Source organism: Nerophis ophidion, linkage group LG10, assembly GCF_033978795.1.
Source record: "Nerophis ophidion isolate RoL-2023_Sa linkage group LG10, RoL_Noph_v1.0, whole genome shotgun sequence".
Classification (NCBI taxonomy): Eukaryota; Metazoa; Chordata; class Actinopteri; order Syngnathiformes; family Syngnathidae; genus Nerophis; species Nerophis ophidion.
Genome location: NC_084620.1, coordinates 62,762,543 through 62,781,744, shown reverse-complemented (window position 1 = coordinate 62,781,744; position 19,202 = coordinate 62,762,543). Strand labels below are relative to the sequence as shown.

Genomic DNA, 19,202 nt, shown 5'->3' with positions numbered 1-19,202 from the left:
ACATATAGAACATGCTATACGTTTACCAAACAATCTGTCACTCCTAATCGTTAAATCCCATGAAATCCTATACGTCTAGTCGCTTACGTGAACGAGCTAAATAATATTATTTGATATTTTACGGTAATGTGTTAATAATTTCACACATAAGTCGCTCCCCCGGCCACACTATGAAAAAGAACTGCAACTTAGAGTCCGAAAAATACGGTATGCATAATTAATAACAAATAATAGTAATAACTATAGAAAAAAATGCTACCAAAGGCTTCCTTAAAGTCAGCTGTCCTGTTGTCCACAAGGTGCAGATATTCTCCATGTTTTTTTTAATCTTCAACATTAATTTATGTGTATAAATTGTTGATAGCGATCTATAGCAGTAATGTTTTGTTAGTAAATGAGAGATGAGGAGAGGTTATCGTCACACGTCAACATAGCTGTCATGTAAATGCCGCCTCGTTGCAAAATTAAAATCTGATAATTGTTTTACCCTGGATAAATACAGATTAAATATATAAATACATGTTTTTATATTCTTTTGCTCAAGGAACAAACAATTTTTGAATAAACAGTTGACGTGCGTGTTTGAGCTTTGCTCGGAGGCAAGCTTATTTGCCCAAAATATGCAGGGAAGTTGCTGGTTTTGGACGAAGTTCCAAGGCTGTGCATAATTCAAAGGGATTGGTCGAATTGGCGTGATTGCGAATTCCTGGAGGGACTGTCAATACTGCTGACCAAATGTATTGCCATTGTTGTACACTTTTGTATCGCCGAATTTACCTCCTTCCGTCCATTGCACAATCTTTCCCCTTGTGCACAGGGTTCAAAGACCGTGGCCTTCGTTATGATCAGCTTACACTTGCACAGGCTGGTGGAGAGGAGCCTGCTGGGATCTCCAATCTGGTATGTCAGTATTGATTGATTGATTGATTGATACTTTAATTAGTAGATTGCACAGTACAGTACATATTCCGTACAATTGACCACTAAATGGTAACACCCCAATAAGTTTTTCAACGTGTTTAAGTCGGGGTCCACGTTAATCAATTCATGGTACAAATATATACTATCAACATAATACAGTCATCACACAGGTAATTCATCATAGTATGTACATTGAATTATTTACATTATTTACAATCCGGGGGGTAGGATGAGGAGCTTTGGTTGATATCAAAACTTCAGTCATCAACAATTGCATCAACAGAGAAATGTGGACATTGAAACAGTGTAGGTCTTATTTAGTAGGATATGTACAGCCAGCAGAGAACATAGTGAGTTCAGATAGCATAAGAACAAGTATATACATTAGAAGTACATATGAGTTGTTTATAATCCGGGGAGATGGGATGTGAATGGAGGAGGGTACTAGTAAAGTGTTGAAGTATGTTATTAGAATCTAAATACACTGGCATTTTTGTGGGACACACGTACACGACATAGTGCTGCTCAGGTCAACTTGGAGGACATTTCTTTATATGAGGTTCGTGGCGTCCCCCTACAGTTCGTACTGGGAGCCTGTGGAAAAGTGGCCTGGTGATATGACAGTGCGTACATACGCGCTGCACTTTGTCCTGCACAACACTGTCTGTGAGATCATGTCGGTATACTTCCATCCTCTTATCTGCAGACCAGGTCGGTTGTATTTTAGCTGCTGTCTGATGGCTTTTATCAGCTGATCTTCAAAGCTGGATGTAATATGTTCCCCTTGTGAGGCTGTCCAGTTCGAGGCTGTCAGGTGGAGTTGCAGGCCACAAACGGGTCCAACATGTCTCGGCATCGACTGCTGCCCGGACACATCAAGCTTCCGTGGAAGAGCAAGGCTCTTGAGGGTTCTGTGGAGGTAGTAGAACGCAGGGACCTGAAAGATGACTGATGGCTCTCCTGTTGAGGACGGTGTGGCGTTTCAGCGCAGGCTTCATTGTTTCATTCCATTAGATGTGCTGCGTCATGGTGATGACTCTGCTGGAGGAGGCCCACAAGCCCATGTGGTGTGTCAGCATGCCCGTCAGTGTCAAGATGGTAAGGAAGCCGCCCTGCTCTGACTACGACGGTGACCACTTCCTGTTGGCCTACAAGGATGCGCAAGGCACGGTGAGGATGACTCTAGTCCGGCTGAAGGAGCAGGGGCAGTTCTTCGTCGTCAACCTTGTCCTCAGCCTCTTCAAAGAAGACAGGCACTTGAGCACCAGGTACTGACCACACTGGACCGTGGGTGTGGCCTGGGTTCTTTTTTCAGTTTTGCTGAGGTTCTGACTCGCACTAATTAGACAAGGAGATAGTTGCTGCTTTGTGTTCTAATAAATCAGCGGTTCTGCTGCTGGTCTGAATGTGATGGTATTTTTATGGCATGAGGACCACTTATAGATACATGGACTCAATATGTACAACTGTGGAGGTCGCTTTGATAGTCATATAATATTCAATAACATTAAAAACAACCCACTTTAGATTAAAATATACTATACACTTAAAAAAAAACACGTCATATTTATGTTATTGGTCACAAAGTAAACACAGTAGTTGCGTTTCTTGCTATCATGAGTATCCAGGTCTCGCTAGGGGTGTAACGGTACGTGTATTTGTATCGAACCGTTTCGGTACGGGGGCGTACCGAACAACTTCGGAAGCAGAAGTCTTCACAAGCTGCTCTGCTTTCTGCCTCTGTCTCCGCCTCATTGTCCCGCCCACACAGCCATCTGATTGGTTACATACAAAGCCAATCAGCAGTTCGTATTCAGAGCGATGTAACAGCCAATCAGCAGTGCGTATTCAGACTTCAGAACGATGTAGTCAATGCTTTAGCGTCGAGCAGATATTCGTCTAGCAGAGGAGCGGACTCTACCCAAATTATACTAAACACTTCCCAGTCACAACTATTACAAACATCACTATGAGCCCGTTGACCTTCTAGAAACTTAAACTGCAGCTCAGCTAGCTCACAGTATAGGCTTGAGATGAAGGCTAATTAGCTTTTAGCGTAATGTTAGCTCATTTTTGTGTGTGCGTGTGTGAGTGTGTGTTTTAGGGGCAGCAAAGCCCTGCGTCTGTTATTTCATTGAACTCCAATGTGTTTAGGGATGAATAGTCTCTCCTATTGCAATTGTACTATTTTTCAGCTATAGTTACATGAATCATTAGTAATGTAGCAGCCTAGTTTTGAATAGCAGGGTCCCTGCTATCACATGTTGATGAAAATACAACATTTACATAAAAGTCAACTACAGGCTTGCCAAATGCTGTAATAAATCAAGCATGATGAGTTGACAAACTGTTTCAGTGGAAACTGTTTAATGTTAAACTTTTTATATGTAGAAGAAAGGTTTTTCATTTTATTTAATCAAAGCAACAACTTGAGGCAGTTTAATGTGGATTAACGTGGGCAGAATTATTAGTGTTCCCAATGTTAAAAGGATAAAGCCATTGTTTACAAATTTGGTAAATAGGCAAAACATTTATATTTTGTTGATTTCTTACTGTACCGAAAATTAACTGAACCGTTACCTCTAAACCGAGGTACGTACCGAACCGAAATTTTTGTGTACCGTTACACCCCTAAGTCTCGCACTAATCATTTTATAAAGTTTTAATGTTTTATTTTTTTCCAATAGGCCACATGGCAATCAAAAAAACTATCCACACTTTTCACATCTCTGCTTTTTGGTGTTCTATCAACAAAATGAAGAGAGGGAATCAGATGACACATTTATTTTGTTCTTTCTCTCTCACACACACACACATACACACATCCTTCAAAGTGACACAATTACAAGAATGGCACCAATGACAACACAAGTCTACAGTGCTGAGCTTCAGTCGTAGCAAAGTGCGTTTGAGCGGGGCTGAGAGAACGTGTGGATCGGGAAATGAACATTTTACACAAGATGTTTTAAAAAAGTGTCTTTCGCACGAACGACAAGTAAAAACAGTAGCAATGCACTCAAAATATTTACACAACTTTTGGCCACGTGGACATCATGACCTATGATCCCATGTCAGAGCAAGCAGAACCTTATTTGACCCCTCTGACTTCACACATCCATTTCAATTGTGAAGTTTTTAACATGTCCGCCAGGTGTCGCCAAAGTCCAAACTCCTCTTTTCACATCAAAATGTCAAATCAGAGCAGTGAAAGCATGTCAATCATGCATATTTCGAGATGTTTGCACATATAAAATTGAATGTTTTGGCAACACTTTTACTACGCTCTTATTTTGACATCACATAAGCGAACTGTCTGTGTCAGGAGTCGAATGAGGTGGGCCGTGCCAACGCTATCAATACTGCAAGCACTATAAATCCTCCTATTCTTAATCAAATGTGAGTAAAAAGTTCCGACAATTCCGATTTTATTTCCTGAATTCCAGGAAGTACATTAGTGACGGATCATAATGCAAAATGTTTATTTTAAGTAACGTGAGCGACTGCAAACGTTTTTAAAGATATTTTGTCGTCATCTTTTCGATCCAACATGTCGCCTTGTTTTGTTCCCTTTTTGATAAGTGTGAACAGCAAACATCCTGTGAAGTTAGGAGTATTAGTAACAGCTCTCTGTTTGATGTACTCGAAGAGTGGGCGGGGCTTGTGCATGGCGTTCCTGTGTGTAGGCTCCATATGAAGGTACGTGTTAGTGCTACAGGAAAGTGGCGAGAAGGCTTGACTGCGCACCACTTTTTCAGACTCTCCTGAGTGTGAAAAATAAAGGAAGGGGAAAAAAATCGTCTGACTGTCCTCCAGCGGCTCGTCCCCTCTTGTCATTTGAAGGAGGACGACCCCGTGTAAACATCCACTCACTGGACAGCTCGTTAAGGGGGCAGGCGTTGATGGACAATCTGTGACGGCTCCTTAAGGCAGAACTTGTCTCTTGTGTTTGAAGATCTAACTGACGATGACGCACGTCCACAGCCTGCAAGACAAGTAAGCGTCATACAAGGCTTCAAGTGGCGGCGCGCGGACGTGCGACTCACATGTGCCGCCATTATGTTTTGCTGGCGTTCTCGTAGATGACGTCGGTGGCGACGGACTGCTGCTTCTTCTTCTGCCACATGAGCAGGACACACTGATGGATGAAGACGAATTGTTCCTGCAAACGCCAGCAAAGCATTGTCAAATCCGGACGGACCATAATAAAAATGCGGGCGTGGTCTTACCTCAGTCTGCACCATGGAGAGACGGTGCGAGCGCATCTCGGACACCATTCCCAGGATGTCCACGAACTCGTGTTCTCTGATGTGCTGCATGAGGCGGTCCAGAGCGATGAAGGTCCCGGTCCTGCCCACGCCAGCACTGCACTCATGACCACACAATTTAACGATGGTAACAAAAAAAACAAGTGGCGAGAGACCCACCCCGCCTTCACTCCTGACCTGCAGTGGACGATAACAGGGTCCTTTGTCCTGTTTGCCTGCTGACGGACAATGTGGACAAACTGCAGGATGCTTTCAATGGCATTGACCGTGGGAACGCCGTGATCTGGCCACGATGTGTAGTTGAGGTGGAGGATATCTTGAGTCTCATCCGCCTGCAGGGGGCAGACAAACGCACCACAGCCATGTAGAAAGAATATGGCCAACTAAACGAGAATTGCCATCTTTGGGGGGGGCATGGCGTAGTGGGTAGAGCGGCCGGCCAGAAACCTGAGGGTTGCAGGTTCGCTTCCCACCTATTGACACCCAAAAAATCGCTGCCGTTGTGTCTTTGGGCAGGACACTTCACCTTTGCCCCCGGTGCCGCTCACACTGGTGAATGAATGATAGGTGGTGGTCTGAGGGGCCGTAGGCGCAAACTGGCAGCCACGCTTCCGTCAGTCTACACCACTGATGTAGCTTACCACCACCAGGTGTGAATGAATGTTGAGTCCCACTTCTCTGTGAGCGCTTTGAGTGTTTAGAAAAGCACGATATAAATCTAAGATTATTATTATTATTATTTGCTACCAATGACTTGCACGGCTCTGCCCAAAAAACATGTATTTAAAGGTCTACTGAAACCCACTACCGACTACACAGTCCGATAGTTTATATATCAATGATGAAATATTAACATTGCAACACATGCCAATACGGCCGGTTTAGTTTACTAAATTGCAATTTTAAATTTCCCGCGGAGTTTCTTATTGAAAACGTGGCGGAATGATGACGCGTAATGTCACAGACTGTCAGGAAATATTAGCGCAGCACCATTTGCGGCTAAAAGTCATCTCTTTTCATCGCGCAATTAAACAGTATTCTGGACATCTGTGTTGCTGAATATTTTTCAATTTGTTCATTAATAATGGAGAAGTCAAAGTGGAAAGATGGAGTTGGGAAGCTTTAGCCTTTAGCCACACAAACACACGGTGATTCCTTGTTTAAAATTCCCGGAGGTGAAGCTTTACTATGGATCAGAGCGGTCAAGCGAACATGGTTCGCCAAGCACTTGTCGACCGGCAGGTTTCGGGGAGAAAATTGTGTTAAAAAGTCGCCTCTTACCGGAGGCGACTTTTTATGAAAAATGTGAGCTTTGATGATGTTATGACGTCTGTGTTGAGTGAAGTGTTCTATGCGATGTTTAGGCTATCTAAATTATTTTGGATTATTTTACTGGGAGGTGCAGGTTTTTAATCTGATTCAAACAACTTTGTTATTTTAACTTTCACGGCTATATTAATTTTATATTAACATTTAAAGGGGAACATTATCACAATTTCAAAAGGGTTAAAAACAATAAAAATCAGTTCCCAGTGGCTTGTTTTATTTTTCAAAGTTTTTTTCAACATTTTACACCTCACGGAATATCCCTAAAAAAAGCTGTAAAGTTCTTGATTTTCCCTATTTGCGATGCGACTGTCCATTTCCCTGTGACGTCATACAGGGCTGCCAATACAAACAACATGACGGTTACCACAGCAAGATATAGCGACATTAGCTCGGATTCAGACTCGGATTTCAGCGGCTTAAGCGATTCAACAGATTACACATGTACTGAAACAGATGGTCGGAGCATGGAGGCAGATAGCGAAAACTAAATTGAAGAAGAAATTGAAGCTATTGAGCGAATAGCTATTGACGCTATTCGGCCATAAAATGGGTGTACCTAATGCAGTGGCCCATAGCATGGCTGCCTTATTAGCATCGCCGGTAAAATGTGCGGACCAAACGATCAGAACTTTCACATCTTGTGACACTGGAGCAACTTAAATCTGTCGATTGGTGTATGTTTCGCATTAAATGTGTGTATCTAGTTTCAAATGTACATACAGCTAGCGTAAATAGCATGTTAGCATCCATTAGCGTAGCATGTTAGCATCGATTAGCTGGCAGTCATGCTGCGACCAAGTATGTCTGATTAGCACATAAGTCAACAACATCAACAAAACTCACCTTTGTGATTTCGTTGACTTAATCGTTGCAAATGCATCTGCAGGTTATCCATACATCTCTGTGCCATGTCTGTCTTAGCATCGCCGGTAAAATGTGCAGACACTCTGGCAAATTCAATGGGGGTCTGGCGGCAGATTTCTTGCCAGTGGTGCAACTTGAATCCCTCCATGTTATTGTTGTTACACCCTCCGACAACACACCGACGAGGCATGATGTCTCCAAGGTTCCAAAAAATAGTCGAAAAAACGGAAAATAACAGAGCTGAGACCCGGTGTTTGTAATGTGTTGAAAATGAAAATGGCGGCTGTATTACCTCGGTGACGTCGCTAAAAGAGCGATAAACAGAAAGGCGTATAATTTGCCAAAATTCACCCATTTAGAGTTCGGAAATCGGTTAAAAAAAATATGGTCTTTTTTTCTGCAACATCAAGGTATATATTGACGCTTGCATAGGTTTGGTGATGATGTTCCCCTTTAAGTTTTTCATAACTTTAAATGACAGAAAACAATTTTTTCAAAAGCCTTTGCTACAACACCTTGCTTTCCCCTCCACCTCAGCGACCACTGGGAGGGCAGTGGGGAAAAGTATAGACAGAAGCTAGAACTCACGTATCCCAGCCTGAACTTCCTGATGGTCCACTCTGGCGATTCGCTTTCCGAGAGCATCTCCACGCTGATCTCGCCGTACATAACGGGCTCATCGGTGAACGGCCAGTAGTGGTCGCACTTCACCTAGAGGACGCATCGAATAGCATGTAAGAGGAAATCAAAACTGCTCCGAGATAGAGAAGTAAAACTCGCCCTCCGCCGCTCGTTGCACTGTGTCAGCATGACCACTATGGGGGACTTCTCCTGAAGAACCATCCTCCAAAAGTCATTGCGGGTCTCTGGCAGCGGACCCTGGGTGGCGATGTACTCCTTCGGATGTTTGTAGCCCTGAAAAGGAAGACAAGAAGATGAGCTGTGACTTGAGAGCAGTGTTGGAAGGTTGTTGAAAAAGAAGGACTCACGGGAATGTAGTTGGCGTTGATGTAGTCTGCGCCTTCATCGTTGTGCAAGGACATCAGCTTCACTCGACTGAAGTCGTCTGGAAGTTGAACACAGGTGATTTTTACCCTTTTTGTATTACCTTCTCTCGTGCTGGTATGATGCAATGATACATGTGCCGTGTTTCCCCGGCAGCTACCTGACCAGAGTTCATGCGACCACCGCTGTGTTTACTTGGTAAGTTCCCAGATTTTAGTTTGCGAAACATGTCCAATTATAACCATGTTCGGCAAGATATCAATATGGTTAAACTAATACGTTGGGTTAGGGTTGCACGATATAGCTGTGTGCAAAAAAAGGCATCCTAAACACCATGTTGCATGCAAGCATCTAATGTGGCTCAACAGTGCAGCTTCTAAATCCCGAATCATCTTCTCTATGGTGACATATAAACTGTATCAGTATCACAGGAAGACCAGAAGACAAGGAACAGCTAAATATAGTACACTACACACAACAGGAGGATACAAAAAAAAGCATAGCTAATCGCTAAACTAAGCCTCGAGAATGTAAACGTGTGGGGTACAAATCCTGACAGTAATGATATCATGCATACTATTAGTATATAGTCAATAATACAGTGTTTAGAGCAATTTTTACAATCAATCATTTTTTGTTGTTTCTCAGGAGAGAAGTTATTTTGCAGCTTTAAAGGCCTACCGAATTGAGATTTTCTTATTTAAACGGGGATAGCAGGTCCATTCTATGTGTCATACTTGATCATTTCGCGATATTGCCATATTTTTGCTGAAAGGATTTAATAGAGAACATTGACGATAAAGTTCGCAACTTTTGGTGCTGATAAAAAAGCCGTGCCTTTATCCGGAAGTCGCGGGCGATGACGTCACAAGGGTGAGGGCTCCTCACGTCCTCACATTGTTTATAATGTGAGCCTCCAGCAGCAAGAGCTATTCGGACCGAGAAAACGACAATTTCCCCATTAATTTGAGCGAGGATGAAAGATTCGTGGATGATTATATTGATAGCGAAGGACTAGAAAAAAAAAAGGAGATTGCATTAGGACGGATTAAGATGTTTTCAGACACATTTACTAGGATAATTCTGGAAAATCCCTTATCTTTCTATTGTGTTGCTAGTGTTTTAGTGAGATTAAATAGTACCTGATAGTCGGAGGGGTGTATCCACAGGTGTCTTGAGGCCAGTGTCTGAGGGAAGTCACGGCAGATACAAGGACGGCGCAAACTCCACAGATCTCCGGTAAGAGGCGACTTTTTACCACAATTTTCTCACCGAAACCTGCCGGTTGACAAGTTGTCGGGAACCATGTTCGCTTGACCGCTCTGATCCATAGTAAAGCTTCACCTCCGGGAATTTTAAACAAGGAATCACCGTGTGTTTGTGTGGCTAAAGGCTAAAGCTTCCCAATTCCATCTTTCTACTTTGACTTCTCCATTATTAATTGAACAAATTGCAAAAGATTCAGCAACACAGATGTCCGGAATACTGTTTAATTGCGTGATGAAAAGAGACGACTTTTAGCCGCATACGGTGCTGCGCTAATATTTTCTGACAGTCCGACGTCATCATTCCGCGACGTTTTCCACTAGAAACTCCACGGGAAATTTAAAATTGCAATTTAGTAAACTAAAAAGGCCATATTAGCATGTGTTGAAATGTTAATATTTCATCATCGATATATAAACTATCAGACTTTGTGGTCGGTAGTAGTGGGTTTCAATAGGCCTTTAACTATTGTACCTCTCTGTATACAAGAAAAGGAAAATAATTGATATTGTTACACCGCCATCCAGTGGTTTTGTTGGATTACAGTTGTGACCATTTCTTTTATTATTTAATGATAAAAAAATATGAGGGAAAAACGCACATACCAGCCAATGAATGTGTTTTTATGTGAATAGACATATTTTAAACATCATGCTTTAAACATTTTTTACTACTAAATACATATTTTTTTAAATACTCGTTCATTCCTGCGTTAGTTGTATTTTCCCAAAGTTTGAGATAAATTAAATGTGTTCCGACTGGTGATTGGATGATCGCGAGGAAGACCTATAACCGCTGTTGCAGGCCTTTGTGCATGTGTTTTTAAGTCTGTGAGGTATAAGACGAGTAAAACATCAACACAATGTTTGTTCTCCAATTTTTGTTGAAATCTTGTCCTTTTTGAGGTTAAAGTTACAAGAAACACTTAAACGCTGATAGCAATTTCATAAATATAACAAGTTGATTATATTGAAAAAAAATCCTCAAAACATCGCAACTTTTGCCATCATTTTCTGAAGCATCTGCTGCAAAAACAGTTATTTTAATGCTGCAACAATCAAAAAAAGCTTGTGTATTCTTGGAACATCTGATAAGTACTGTACACTACAGTATAGGGTTGTGCCGATACCAATATTTTGGTACTGATACCAAAATGTTTTCCAATACTTTTCTAAATAAAGGGGACCACAGAAAATGACATTATTGGCTTTATTTTAACAAAAAATCTTACAGTACATTAAACATATGTTTCTTATTGCAATTTTGTCCTTGAATAAAATAGTGAACATACGAGACAACTTTTCTTTTATTATTAAGTAAGCAAACAAATGCTCCTAATTTAGCTTCTGACATATGCAGTAACATATTGTGTCCGCAGACTGCGGATGGACAGATGTTAGCTACTAGCTAGCTGGCCATGTCTTAAAGCACCTCTTCCTGAGGGTGTTTCATTTATCATTAGTTTTTAAGCCAAAATGTGTCCGTTCTCCCTTTTCTGTCTACACACATTGTCTGCTTGTAAGTACTCTGTGATTGTGGGCTGCCGAACATGCTCCTCTGCTCGTAAAACCAGCAATGTCATGACGTGACGACGCGCTGTCATGCTCGTTAAAAAAGGGGGGGCTGGTACTTTTTAGAAGCGGTATAGTACCGAATATGATTCATTACTATAGTAGTACTGGTATACGGTACAACCCTACTACAGTTTGTCCTTTTTATGTCTTATTTATACTGTATGTATTACAATCAAGTGTGTATCATTCGTATTATGATGTCCACTAGATTTGGTCAAATAAGTGTAATGGAGATTGCATGCTGTTATTTCATGTGCAGAAGGTGCTAATAATATAGATAAAAAATATTTAGAATGTTGTAAACTGTTTTAAGTTCTAAGTATAAAACGAGGGGCAATTTTATTGTTGTTTGTCCTCCTGGTAAAAATTATACTGCAAAATACAAACCATTCATCTATATTTTCTCATACAGCTTATTCTTATTTTATCACTTTTTTGTCACCCTAATAAAAATGCTGATACCCTGTAGGTTATTCAGAGAAATATATCCATAATTGCAATATCAAGATAATATCGTGATCCATGTATCACGTACAGCAGGGGTGCCCATTACGTCGATCGCGATCGACTGGTCGATCTCGGAGGGTGTGTCAGTCGATCTCAAGCCAGGCATTAAAAAATAGACATAAAAATGAGCAATCATCAATCATACCAAGACTTCACTTTCGTCAGTTGTTTGACATTCTCGGCACCCGAGGATCTTGTGAGATGACGCTGGCTGCTGCGAGCTCATATTTAAGAAAAAAATCACTAACAGGGCGGACACAGAGAAACACATTTTATTTCTAGAGACTCCGTACCTACTGTCAAAACTCTAAAGACCGACTGCACAGTTCCTGTCTTCACCATAAAAGACCTGTTTCATCCTGCCTGTGCTAACAAAATAAGAGTTTCAGAAAGCTAGCGTGCACAAGCTAGCAAGCTACGGAGTTTGATGCCAATGTATTTCTCCCCCGCCCTCAGCGACCGCTTTCTCACTTGCATGCCCACCCGCACACTCACTGACGTCACTCACCTGCTGCCAGACATTAAAGGGCCACACACATATGCTACTCTCATAACAAAGTGTTTAAAAACGAGTATGCAAGTTGGACAAATGAGATGCCAAATCCAACCACTTTCATGTGGTATTGGACAGAAAGGAGGACTTTTTTTTTCCTCCATTTGAAAATGCGGACGTTATCAGCACCACTGTCTAATTCCAATCAATGCAAGTCATCAGAATCAAATACACCAACTTATATTCTTGTCTTCATGAAAGAAAGGAATCTATGTGTGTTAAACATGCTTGTATTATCATTAAACACCATTAACTTGTTAACAAAAATGTCTCTTTCATAAATAAATAAATATAAATTATAAATAGGAATGAGGTAGATCTCCTCGACTTGGTCAATTGAAAAGTAGCTCGCCTGCAGAAAAAGTGTGAGCGCCCCTGACGTACAGCATCTATTGTAGGACAACCTAAGATTCCCGGCCTGCGGTTGCATGCCGACAATAACACGAAATATGAAGCTAATTATTTCAGGCATGTAAATGCTGATATATGTGCTAGGTGCTGCTAGGTACTCACAGGGGAGGATGTTGGTGTAACGGTTTTTGGGCCTGTTGACGGGCAGGTCTGCTGCGTCATGGGAAAGATCCAGTCCGACACTCTTTAGCTCCTGAAAGCATCACGCTTCAATGAGTTCATCTAAATGTAATTTCTAGCGTTAATCGCAAAGTTTGATTGTGCAGTAGCACACACACGAGCTGAACCTCACCTCAAACTGCAGAGAGAACTTGTACGCTGAGTCTTTGCCCATTTCTTTGAAGTAGGCGTCAAAGTCGTCCAGCTGCACGAGACTACGACCACAAACAAGTATGGATGCTCATCATTAATGATTAGTGTAATGGTTATAATCAGGGTGTCCCAATTCACGTCCTATACGACGCGAATATTGCAGCCTTGACTGTACTATTGGCTGATACTGATATTGATCCAATTTGATATCAGCACGAATAATACCTATCTTTTGATCTGTTAATTAGTGCAGAATGTTTGAAAATGCTTGATCAATGCTGAATATAATTTCTAAAGCAAAGTCTGGGATGGACTGCATACTATTTGGGGGCGGCATGGCGTAGTGGGTAGAGTGGCCGTGCCAGAAACCTGAGGGTTGCAGGTTCCCTCCCCGCCTATTGACATCCAAATCGCTGCCGTTGTGTCCTTGGGCAGGACACTTAACCCTTGCACCCGGTGACGGTCACACCCGGTGAATGAATGAATGATTGGTGGTGGTCGAAGGGGCCGTAGGCGCAAACTGGCAGCCATGCTTCCGTCAGTCTACCCCAGGGCAGCTGTGGCTACAGATGTAGCTTACCACCACCAGGTGTGAATGAATGATAGGTTCCCACTTCTCTGTGAGCGCTTTGAGTATCTAATTATAGAAAAGGCACGTTATAAATCTATTATTATTATTATTATTATTATTTAGTATTATCCAATCCAATCCAATCCACTTTATTTATATAGCACATTTAAACAACAATATCGTTTCCAAAGTGCTGCACAGCCACGTAAAAAACAATTGTAAAAAAATAAAAAAATAAAAATATATATATTTTATGCTCCACCAATGACTGAATGAAAACAAAAATTAAATAAATATAAAACCAATAAAAACAATATAAAAACAAATATGATTAAAAACTATTTTAAAGGGTAAAATCAATTAAAACAGTAAAATAGAAATCAAAGTGTATAAAAAACACAGAGGACCGAGGACAACACAACTCAGGTAGTGTTAAAAGCCAAAGAATAAAAGTAGGTCTTAAGACGAGACTTAAAACACTCCACTGTGGAAGCATTATATCTTGTTGTCTTACATTTGAGGCTGTGCACATACAAATTAATTTCAGTTTCTCCCAGGGGTGTTGCTGGTAGTCAGGAAGTAGTTTATGCCATTAAATTGAAAGTTCTAGTCCTGTACTTTGAGTCCTACACAGGGTTTTTACTAGTCCATGTTCCGTCTTACAATAACAATGTCGCAAAATCTTGGTTATTATGCAGTGTCAGAAACGTAAATGAAGTATTGTTGGCGGTTTTTGAATGCATTTTAAAGTGATTTAGAGGTAGAATTAATTTCTCCCATTAGCCGCATTGCTCGCTACTTAGAACAAGCCCATTTCTATATGTTAGAAATGAAAAAAATAACTTTTGTCTTCTTTTCTCATGATTGTGAACAAAAGGCAAAATTCCGAAAAAATGCAGTTCCCCTTTTAGTGTTCCCTTAATTTTTACAGCAGTTTATTATTGTATCATACATTTCAAAACATGGCATTGTTGAAATAAAAATAAATACCGTATTTTTCGGACTATAAGTCGCAGTCTTCTTCACAGTCCAGCGGGGGGTGAGACCCGGCCAAACAAAAAAATATATATTTTTTTAAATATATATATATATGTATATATATGTGTGTGTATGTATATATATATATATATATATATATATATATTTTTTTTTTTATATATATGTATGTATGTATATATATATATATATATATATATATATATATATATATATATATATATATATACCCCCCGCTGGACTGTGGAGAAGACTGCGACTTATAGTCCGAAAAATACGGTACTTAAATATCTACTTGACTTCTGATTTCAAAACAAGTTTTTCATCAAATTGTACAGTTTAAAAATGACTAAATGTTACGGAAACATTCTGGCAACAAAGCTGCCTTTTTTTTTTTTTTTACCGCAAAATAACTTCTACTATTAATAAACTATCAAAACAACATGCATTAAATTTACCATTAAAAACAGTGTAACTGTTTTTCCATTTTATTTAGAGTAATAAGCTGTAAAAAAAACACACACACACACAAATATATATCTTTTTTTACATATAAAGACTAGTATATATTGTACATGTATTTATATATACAGTGCAGACCAAAAGTTTGAACACCTCCTCATTCAATAAGTTTTCTTTATTTTCATGACTATTTTGACTACTTTGCTCTGATTACTGCTTTGCACACTCTTGGCATTCTCTCGATGAGCGTCAAGCACACCTGTGAAGTGAAAACCATTTCAGGTGACTACCTCTTGAAGCTCATCGAGAGAATGCCAAGAGTGTGCGAAACAGTAATCAGAGCAGAGGGTGGCAAACCTTGAATAAACTAGGATATAAAACATGTTTGTCATTTCACCTTTTTTTCCACATGTGTTCATTCATAGCTTTGATGCCTTTAATGACAATCTACAATGTAATAGTCATGAAAATAAAGAAAATGCATTGTATGAGAAGGTGTGTCCAAAATTTTGGCGTGTACTGTATATGCATTTATATTCACATATATATACACACTGCTATAAGCGGCCGTCAATGAAAACGAGTTTGACACCCCTGATATAGACGGATTCAAGATTAATAATATATTTAACTGTTAACTGCTCAGGGTGCTATAAAGATAAAGTAGAGGGCAACAAATTATGAGCCGGGGTCGAGTTGGAGACCCCTGTTTTAGATGCAGGTCGATATAATCCTATACCTTTTTGATGTTTTATTCAGGTGTACTGGAGAGGAGGCTACGCCAGATAGTCGAACCTCGGATTCAGGAGGAACAGTGTGGTTTTCGTCCTGGTCGTGGAACTGTGGACCAGCTCTATACTCTCGGCAGGGTTCTTGAGGGTGCATGGGAGTTTGCCCAACCAGTCTACATGTGCTTCGTGGACTTGGAGAAGGCATTTGACCGTGTCCCTCGGAAAGTCCTGTGGGGAGTGCTCTGAGAGTATGGGGTATCGGACTGTCTTATTGTGGCGGTCCGCTCCCTGTACGATCAGTGTCAGAGCTTGGTCCGCATTGCCGGCAGTAAGTCGAACACATTTCCAGTGAGGGTTGGACTCCGCCAAGGCTGTCCTTTGTCACCGATTCTGTTCATAACTTTTATGGACAGAATTTCTAGGCGCAGTCAAGGCGTTGAGGGGTTCCGGTTTGGTGACCGCAGGATTAAGTCTCTGCTTTTTGCAGGGGATGTGGTCCTGATGGCTTCATCTGACCAGGATCTTCAGCTCTCACTGGATCGGTTCGCAGCCGAGTATGAAGCGACCGGAATGAGAATCAGCACATCCAAGTCCGAGTCCATGGTTCTCGCCCGGAAAAGGGTGGAATGCCATCTCCGGGTTGGGGAGGAGACCCTGCCCCAAGTGGAGGAGTTCAAGTACCTAGGAGTCTTGTTCACGAGTGGGGGAAGAGTGGATCGTGAGATCGACAGGCGGATCGGTGCGGCGTCTTCAGTAATGCGGATGTTGTACCGATCCGTTGTGGTGAAGAAGGAGCTGAGCCGGAAGGCAAAGCTCTCAATTTACCGGTCGATCTACGTTCCCATCCTCACCTATGGTCATGAGCTTTGGGTCATGACCGAAAGGATAAGATCACGGGTACAAGCGGCCGAAACGAGTTTCCTCCGCCATGTGGCGGGGCTCTCCCTTAGAGATAGGGTGAGAAGCTCTGTCATCCGGGAGGAACTCAACGTAAACCCGCTGCTCCTTCACATCGAGAGGAGCCAAATGAGGTGGTTTGGGCATCTGGTCAGGATGCCACCCGAACGCCTCCCTAGGGAGGTGTTTAGGGCACATCCAACCGGTAGGAAGCCACGGGGAAGACCCAGGAAACGTTGGGAAGACTATGTCTCCCGGCTGGCCTGGGAACGCCTCGGGATCCCCCGGGAGGAGCTAGACGAAGTGGCTGGGGAGAGGGAAGTCTGGGTTTCCCTGCTTAGGCTGTCGCCCCCGCGCCCCGACCTCGGATAAGCGGAAGAAGATGGATAGATGGATGGATGGATGATATCAAACAGTATCGAATCGGGACACCCCAAGTTACTAATCACCAGTTTGAAAGAGCACATGTCCCACCATTAGATTGTAAAGGACATCATGCTGCTTCCCAGTCTTTGCATCTGATGCATTGTCATTCTCAACCTCGCCACAGAAGCTTTGAGACAAACACCCCATGAGTTGTGTTACCTTGTTAGCTTCCGTTTCTTTAAAGCAGTCTTGCCCCTAGAATACAAATACAAGCGGTCAAAATTGTCAACTCCAGCCACGCTGACTAAACTTGTCTGGGCTCGACCGATGTTCAACCCTTGTACGGACGCGTTACAGTTACAAATACGTCAAGTGAAAAGAAACAACTTCATTAATGCCGTAATGTCCACAAAGACGCATCGGTCGAACCCAATGATGACCATTTACACTTTACTGAACTCTCCCTTGAATTCAAAGTCAGACATGTCAATCATGTTGCAGCAGCTTCATGCGTTTGAACAGCTGACTGCATGCCACATGCACCAAAGCAACACTTCTAAGAAGGTGAACATCTACGAGGACAAAGACAGGCAGCATGCAGCTAGCGTAGTTAGCACCGTGCTTCGTCCACCTGGATATCAAGCACGACTATCTTGCAAGCTTTGAAAGGTTTTAGGAAAAGTCTGGTGATTTTCCCGTCTTTGCTTTTAGTTAATACAAAACCCAAAACCAGTGAAGTCGGCACGTTGTGTAAATCGTAAATAAAAACAGAATACAATGATTTGCAAATCCTTTTCAACTTATGTCATTAGAAAGGAGATTAAAGACAATGCGTCCCAGCTACAACGGGGTTCTATTAACACTGATACGATGGTATATACGGCGGATAGTGCCCTCCAAAATAGTTTCTCTCGTTTTGAGGAAATAACATTAGAGGAATTGTTACAACGTGTAAATGGAATAAAACAAACAACATGTTTACTTCACCCTCTTCCTGGGAAACTGATCAAGGAGCTCTTTGTATTATTAGGTCCATCAGTGCTAAATATTATAAACTTATCACTTTCCTCGGGCACTGTTCCCCTAGCATTCAAAAAAGCGGTTATTCAACCTCTTCTTAAAAGACCTAACCTCGATCCTGACCTCATGGTAAACTACCGACCGGTGTCTCACCTTCCCTTTATTTCAAAAATCCTCGAAAAAATTGTCGCGGAGCAGTTAAATGAACACTTAGCGTCTAACAATCTATGTGAAACCTTTCAATCCGGTTTCAGGGCAAATCACTCCATGGAGACAGCCCTCGCAAAAATGACTAATGATCTATTGCTAACGATGGATTCTGATGGATTCTATGTTGCTGCTCCTCGATCTTAGCGCTGCTTTCGATACTGTCGATCATAATATTGTCACCGATGTCCCACTGGGTGTGAGTTTTCCTTGCCCTTATGTGGGCCTACCAAGGATGTCGTAGTGGTTTGTGCAGCCCTTTGAGACACTAGTGATTTAGGGCTATATAAGTAAACATTGATTGATTGATTGATAATCAATTGAATAGACTGCATAGGGCAGCACAGTGGAAGAGGGGGTTAGTGCGTCTGCCTCACAATACGAAGGTCCTGAGTAGTCCTGGGTTCAATCCCGAGCTCGGGATCTTGCTGTGTGGAGTTTGCATGTTCTCCCCGTGAATGTGTGGGTTCCCTCCGGGTACTCCGGCTTCCTCCCACTTCCAAAGACATGCACCTGGGGATAGGTTGATTGGCAACACTAAATGGTCCCTAGTGTGTGAATGTTGTCTGTCTATCTGTGTTGGCCCTGCGATGAGGTGGCGACTTGTCCAGGGTTTACCTCGCCTTCCGCCCGATTGAAGCTGAGATGCACCAGCGCCTCCGCGTCCCCAAAGGGAATAAGCGGTAGAAAATGGATGGATGGATAGACTGCATAGATATTTAATGTTCGAACAGAGAAACTTAATTTTTATTTGCAAATAATTATTAACTTAGAATTTAATGGCAGCAACACATTGCAAAAAAGTTAACTTTGCCATTGTCTTGCTGAAATAAGCATGGTTGGTAACATTGGAGGGATCCCTTTCTTTTTGGTCCGCAGAACACGACGTCCACAATTTTCAAAAACTATTTTAAATGTGGACTCGTCAGACCACAGAACACTTTT

General features: G+C 41.7%; 2 protein-coding genes across 8 annotated transcripts in view; one reads left to right on the top strand and one right to left on the bottom strand.

Annotated features, from left to right (window-relative positions):
- Nucleotides 1-2,327, top strand: part of LOC133561161 (F-box only protein 15-like) — a 40,670-nt gene extending 38,343 nt beyond the window's left edge. For 5 of the 6 annotated variants that reach the window (XM_061914430.1, XM_061914429.1, XM_061914425.1 and 2 more), the window contains 4 exons: nt 818-900; nt 1,502-1,632; nt 1,713-1,840; nt 1,936-2,327. In XM_061914430.1, the coding sequence (XP_061770414.1) occupies nt 818-900; nt 1,502-1,632; nt 1,713-1,840; nt 1,936-2,196 (603 nt within the window). In that variant the 3' untranslated portion in view covers nt 2,197-2,327. The remainder of the gene's footprint in view (nt 1-817; nt 901-1,501; nt 1,633-1,712; nt 1,841-1,935) is intronic. The other variant, XM_061914426.1, reaches the window with a different exon arrangement.
- A 1,363-nt stretch (nt 2,328-3,690) lies between these two features.
- Nucleotides 3,691-19,202, bottom strand: part of ptpro (protein tyrosine phosphatase receptor type O) — a 66,832-nt gene continuing 51,320 nt past the window's right edge. For both annotated transcript variants that reach the window (XM_061914421.1, XM_061914422.1), the window contains 10 exons: nt 17,250-17,285; nt 12,988-13,069; nt 12,798-12,888; nt 8,369-8,445; nt 8,160-8,294; nt 7,968-8,090; nt 5,364-5,518; nt 5,148-5,283; nt 4,965-5,080; nt 3,691-4,903 (listed from right to left, as the gene is read on the bottom strand). In XM_061914421.1, coding sequence (XP_061770405.1) covers nt 4,976-5,080; nt 5,148-5,283; nt 5,364-5,518; nt 7,968-8,090; nt 8,160-8,294; nt 8,369-8,445; nt 12,798-12,888; nt 12,988-13,069; nt 17,250-17,285 — 940 coding nt within the window. In that variant the 3' untranslated portion in view covers nt 3,691-4,903; nt 4,965-4,975. The remainder of the gene's footprint in view (nt 4,904-4,964; nt 5,081-5,147; nt 5,284-5,363; nt 5,519-7,967; nt 8,091-8,159; nt 8,295-8,368; nt 8,446-12,797; nt 12,889-12,987; nt 13,070-17,249; nt 17,286-19,202) is intronic.